Source organism: Bombus bifarius, unplaced genomic scaffold (assembly GCF_011952205.1).
Source record: "Bombus bifarius isolate JDL3187 unplaced genomic scaffold, Bbif_JDL3187 scf7180000008621, whole genome shotgun sequence".
Taxonomy (NCBI): domain Eukaryota; kingdom Metazoa; phylum Arthropoda; class Insecta; order Hymenoptera; family Apidae; genus Bombus; species Bombus bifarius.
Window position 1 is genome coordinate 123,450 of NW_022884756.1, and position 6,510 is coordinate 129,959.

A 6,510-nucleotide genomic window follows, 5' to 3' on the forward strand; every position below is an offset into this window, starting at 1 on the left:
TACAAAAATAAAGTATATGAAATACATTTTCTAGCATGTTTGGTCCTTAATATTTAACTGAAATTCAAAATTTAATTACTTTATTTATGTTCCTCAATTTTTTCAAACATTTCTTTGTTCAATGACATCAGTACCTACGTATTATTGAATGTTGTATTGTTGTGATTGAAAAAAAAGGGATATATAAGGTAGAGAATTACAAATGAAAGAAAATCGTTATAATAAGTTGATACTACATTAGAAGTAAGGATTAGTAAATTTTCATTATATCATTTAGCATTAAAGAGAAAATTCAATTTGTATGTATAACATCGAGGCGATGGATACTTATCTTATCGCGAGGTGTTAATAAAAAAATTCATGATCATCCAAATCAACACAAATATGATGTACTAAACGTAAGGTATTTTTTATTTTACTAATGCTGGTACTTTTTTTCACACTTGAAGGTAAGGCGGGTAACTCGTAACTTATTCTACATTCATAAGTACACATTCCGGGGCTTTGGTCGATTTATAGTAATTGTAATTAATAAATATATTGCAGATATAGTGTCAAACGGATCATCATCAGATGCACATTGGAAGAGTTCCACAGAAATCAAATATCTGTGTCTGAACGTTCTCACTTGGACACAGCATTCATTTTTTTTTTTTTATTTATTTATTTATTTCAGTTTTACAATTTGTCCAGTAGGACATTTCGTAAAATATTATAGCTTAGTGGTATAATAATATAACATATGGGTAGATACCCCCAGCGGGGTACCATCATCGTGTTTGTTAGGTTATGTCCTTTGTGAGATCTGTTGGGTGTTTCCTTTTTAATCTTCTTTTTATGCTTGATGTGTCGACCGTATCCGCTGCCAGACTACTTCCGACACTTAGGTGACAAGTATATTGCAGCGGGAGACTATAACTCAAAGCACACACTATGGGGATCAAGAATCACCACACCTCGAGGCAAAACCTTGGAAAAATACATTAGAAATAATAACCTCAATATATTATCCACAGGAAGACCGACATACTTGCCGACAGACCAGAGCAAAATACCTGACCTGCTAGACTTTGCAGTTACAAAGGGACTAAACGCAAATAAACTAAACATAGCACCCAGCCTCGAGCTTACCTCCGACCATACGCCCATAATAATTACATACAGAAACAAACCAAGACTTTATAGCACTCCAGAGACACTATGCAACAAAACCACCAAATGGCAAATATTCAAAGAAATAATAGAGAGTAAAATCAACTGCAACATCCCACTGAAAACACCTGAACACATCGACCAAGCAGTAATAACGCTCACAGAAACTATCCAAGAAGCAGCAAGGGCAACCACTATACCCGAAACAACCAACAGACAAACAAAAACAGTTCCACTAGACATCCTCGAAAAAATTAGAGAAAAAAGAAAAGCAAAAGCAAAATGGCAGAAACACAGAACAAAACAAAACAAAAAACACCTAAACAAACTCACAAAAGAAATAAAAAACAAAATAAAAGAGCACAACAACAACGAGTTCACAAAGTTCATCGAGTCGCTATCTGCTCACGAGAACTACAAATACTCCCTATGGAAAGCCACAAAAAAAATAAAGAAGACAACAAAAATGGTACCAGCAATCAGAAGAGCAGACAACACATGGGCAAGAAGCAACGAAGAGCAAGCTGAAGAATTTTCCAACCACCTATCCAACACATTCACCCCACATAACATCAACAACAGCAACCACAATAGTCATACGGACGAGGATGCGCTAACTACTAGTACACCAACTGACAATCACTACACTATACCCAAAGCAACAGCACAAGAAATCAGAAACATAATTGAGAAAACAAAAAACAATAAAGCACCAGGAATCGACCTAATTAACGGCAAAATCTTGAAAAACCTCCGCCAAAAGCGATAAGACAAATCACAATAATAATAAACGCAATACTAAGAATACAATACTTTCCAAAAGCTTGGAAACTGGCACAAATCATAATGATACCCAAACCAGGCAAGGACCCACACGAAACCAAGTCCTACCGACCAATCTCACTACTTCCAGTATTCTCTAAGATACTAGAGAAAATAATCTACGACCGGATAAAAACAATAATAGAGAAGAACCATCTAATACCAGATCACCAATTCGGATTCAGAAACAAACACTCCACAATAGAACAAACGCACAGACTCGTCAATGAAATCCTACAGGCGCCGGAAACAAAACAATACTGCACAGCACTCTTTGTGGACATCGAAAAAGCATTCGACAAAATAAACCACACTAGCCTACTTCAATCAATCAGGGAACAGTTCCCGGTGCAGATATACCAATTAATCAAATCATACTTAAGCAGCAGAACCTTCATAGTAAAAATCAAAGACACATACCGTGAAGCTAAAGAAATCAAGGCAGGAGTTCCGCAAGGAAGCGTCCTAGGACCAATTTTATACACACTATACACGGCCAACATACCAACAACTAACAATAGCAAAATACTGACATTCGCTGATGACACAGCTGTACTAGCCAGGCACACTAACCCTGCAACAGCAGTTACATTACTACAAGCACATATCACAAAAATAGAAAAGTGGCTTCAAGCAAAACAAATCAACGCAAACCCCGAAAAATGCAAACACATTACATTCACACTGCGAAAACAGAAACCACCAAACATTGTACTAAACGGCACACACATAGTACAAACAAGGCAAGTCAAATACCTAGGACTTCACTTAGATTCACGACTCACATGGAAACAGCATATTAAAGCAACAATAGACAAAATACAGATGGCAAGGAGACAAATGTACTGGCTAACAAGTCGAAAATCCAAACTAAGCATAGAAAACAAACTAAAAATATATAAAATGGACATAAAACCAATCTGGACATACGGAATAGCACTATGGGGAACAGCAGCAATGAGCCATATAACCAAAATAGTGGCAACGCAATCGAAAATACTCAGAACAATAGTAAACGCGCCATGGTACGTTAGGAACGAGGACATTCGGAAAGACCTGGCAATACCAACGGTCAAGGAGGAGATTAACAAAAGTGCAAGGAGACACGGAGAAAGAATAGTAACGCACCCAAACTGGCTGGCAGCGGAAACGGTCGACACATCAAGCATAAAAAGAAGATTAAAAAGGAAACACCCAACAGATCTCACAAAGGACATAACCTAACAAACACGTATTACCTGAGATAATTAAAGAAATAAATCAATCAAATTCGAAGATGGTACCCCGCTGGGGGTAGCCACCCACATGTTATATTAGTATACCGCTGTAATAGTTTACCAAATGTCCTGCTGGACAAATTGTAAAATTTAAAAAAAAAAAAAATTAATGTTCATTGCAAACGACGACGGGACGAGTACGTAACGTTATTCCTCTTAGCGTACCGTTCCGCGCGATACGATCTACATATACGTCATCAAAAATAGTTTTATTTGATAGTTTATTTTATCCGAATTTTCTCTGCTAAGATGGAGATATACGATAGCCACGTCCATGCACTGCAATTCGAGCTCGGCGAGAAATGTGGTTATTTCCACTACGAAGGATAGAAGAAAAGTGTCTAAATTTCCAAACCGATTGGGAAAGAATTGTGGTAGATTAAATGAACGACGTTATCTACGTGGCCCGTATTTAAAAGCAATCAAGTATTGCGCTGATGGGCTATCGTGCGAAGATATAGCGAACATTTGCCATACGCGTTTTACAGGCGATATGCAAAGTTACATTTATTGCGAATGCGAATGAACTTCTTGAGCTTCACGAAGGAACACACACCAGTGATCACCTTTGGACCGTGTTAAGCCCTTCTAAAAATTTGATGACGACATTTGATCTTTTTAGTATTTATAGAATTTTGAATATGCTATTATCTCGTAGTGTTATGTCGCGATGAGATGGTTCGTGCGACGTCCTTCATTGCCTGGCAGCCTACGACCCACGTACCGTCATTCCGACCCTCAATAAATCTAAGGACCCACAATAAACTTTAACTTTTTAACTTAATTGTTTTAATACATGTTTCTTAAGTTAATCTGTTTGTCCTGAAGAATTTTCTAATCCTAGAAGTGTTTTCGGTTTATGACTGGTTCTTAGAAAAGTCCTTAGGTTTATTAAGCGCTCTTAAAAATTACGGAGAAAACGGGTAGTTACCTAACGGAAAAAGTGGATATTTGTCTAACGGAAAAGCAAATTTTTCCCATGAACAAGGTCACCCACAAGTCTCGTCGGTATGAGGCTTCCTCCTCCAATCTTCATTTATTAATGTTGGCTATAACCAGTGGGCATCGCGGATCGTTACCCTCACTTTTCTAACGAAAAGTGTGAACAACGAATCCGCGTTCTTAGTTCAAAAGGCACACCCACACCGAACTTTCCTTCGTAATAACACGAGAACGGACTTTACTTCTTCTACGATATCAGGAGGGTCAAACTTAACTTCTACTTCGTCTACACCAGGAGAGTCAACTACTTCTTCTACTACATTACTACATTCAACTGTGAGGGACTTGTTCTACTACGACAGAACATTCAGTGTATCCCTATCAGGTCTTCACCCGCTAAACATTCGTCTACGACATTTATATCATACGAAACGGCGTAACTCTGTAGTGTATTAAGTTGTTGGAAATACAAATATTATAACCTGTTAACCGCAGTATTATACTAACTCAATCACCCCTATTATCCTAATATAAATAAAGGGATCGATCTGTTCGTGGCGTCGATTATTCTAATCGTAACGGGAATTTATGACTCCCGTTGACGTGCTTCCTCGCGATCGTGTCTCCCCGCGACTGGTCGAATAAACTGAATGCAAGAAAGAAGACAGAGAAAAAGAAGCCCATTTGTGTATATGTATTTATTTCTACATTATATAATTATGTAAATATAAATTTAATTTCAGTTCAAGTTTTGCACAGATTATTCACGTATCAACCAGTAGGTACTCGCTATGATAAATATTCGTTGATATACAGAGTCGGATATATAAAGCGGAACACCTAAATATTTTCGTTATTAATGGTTATATGAAAAAACTGCGGAAGACAGAGTTATGCTATTTGGAAGAGTACACGCAGTGGTAGATAATATTATTTCTGAAAGTCATTTTTTAAATAAGATTTTAAGATCATTATCAGTTCTTTGTGGGCAATATATTTGGTTAATACATTAATCGATCCATCTCAATATTCACTATAAACATTTAATTTAACAATTACTTTAATTCTATTTTGTCAAATTGAAAGTATAAAATTCAAAGAGAACGTAAATATAAAAATACCGTTTCGCGTCTTTCCTTGTCTTCCATATAGAGTAGAACCTTGATTCTCGAAACTAATAATAATAAATGTGTTTGAATAATAGAACAACAGTTTTTTCTGTACTGTGTGTCATATACTTCAAACCAAATGGCACAAAAAACAATTAAACGCTACATAAAATCGTACGTGTCCCACATTTTCCCTACCGCTAAATCATATTATATTTCTTAATATATTTTTTAATATATATGTCTTAATACAAATAATTCCTCCGAATTACTTCCACTTTGTACTTCAAACTATGTGAGCTCTTTTTTTTTTAGAACCACGAATGAGAAGGCTCATCTTCCTCGTCGACAGTACCTATGTTCACTTGATTCAGAGGATTGTATTCAAAATCTTGAAGAACTTCGTCGGTACATATCGTCATAACTGTATCATCTGTCTCATCAATTTGAAACCAGCTTACCACGCCCTTTCTGTTGCACCCTTCGCAACCTGGTAATCTATGCAGCAATGCAACTGTTTCATCTACGTCCTTTTTTATTGTTTCTAAGTCTTCCGCACTCCGTTCGCTTTTATTCTTCAAAAGTATGTCCCACGCGTTTTTGAGTATTACTTCGTTGACACTTGACCAAGCATCATGTACGATGCGGCAACAATCCCGCAATGTTAATTGCTTATGGTTGTCTATCACCTCTTGCTCCGTATTGCAGATAGGTAATGGCATTAATGTTTCCAGCAATTCTTTTCGGTACTTTCGCTTGAAACATGCGATTATTCCACGATCCATTGGTTGTATGAGCGGAGCAGCCTTAAATGGAAAACTCATGACTCTAACGAATTCATCTTTTTGATTTAGTTCCTTGAGATCGTGACGTGAGCCAACATGATCTAGTAACAACAAAGTTTTCTCCCTGCGCCCGTTTTTCAGCTGTCTTTCTTTAACTGATTTTAAGAAACATTTTTCGAACCATTGATTGAAGATGTTACTGTCCATCCGAGCATTGGTATTATCTGTGTAGATAGTTGAGAAGAGATTTGCATTCAAATTGTGGGAACTTTGAGGTTTCACAAATGTGTGGATTAGTACCGGCAACTTATGACATCCGGTAGCATTTGCACAAAAAAGTGTAGTAATGTGATCTTGGCACATTTTTGGGATTCCTGTCGACTTTCCATTGCGAAAGATCAAAGCTTCTTTTGGTACTGCTCT

At 37.0% G+C, this 6,510-nt stretch overlaps 1 protein-coding gene across 1 annotated transcript; it reads right to left on the reverse strand.

Annotated features, from left to right (window-relative positions):
* Window positions 1-5,613: 5,613 nt before the first annotated feature.
* On the reverse strand, window positions 5,614-6,450 carry LOC117213280 (jerky protein homolog-like). The gene has a single exon (XM_033458649.1). It carries the CDS (start codon window positions 6,448-6,450, stop codon window positions 5,614-5,616), a length of 837 nt encoding a protein of 278 aa, XP_033314540.1.
* Window positions 6,451-6,510: the final 60 nt, after the last annotated feature.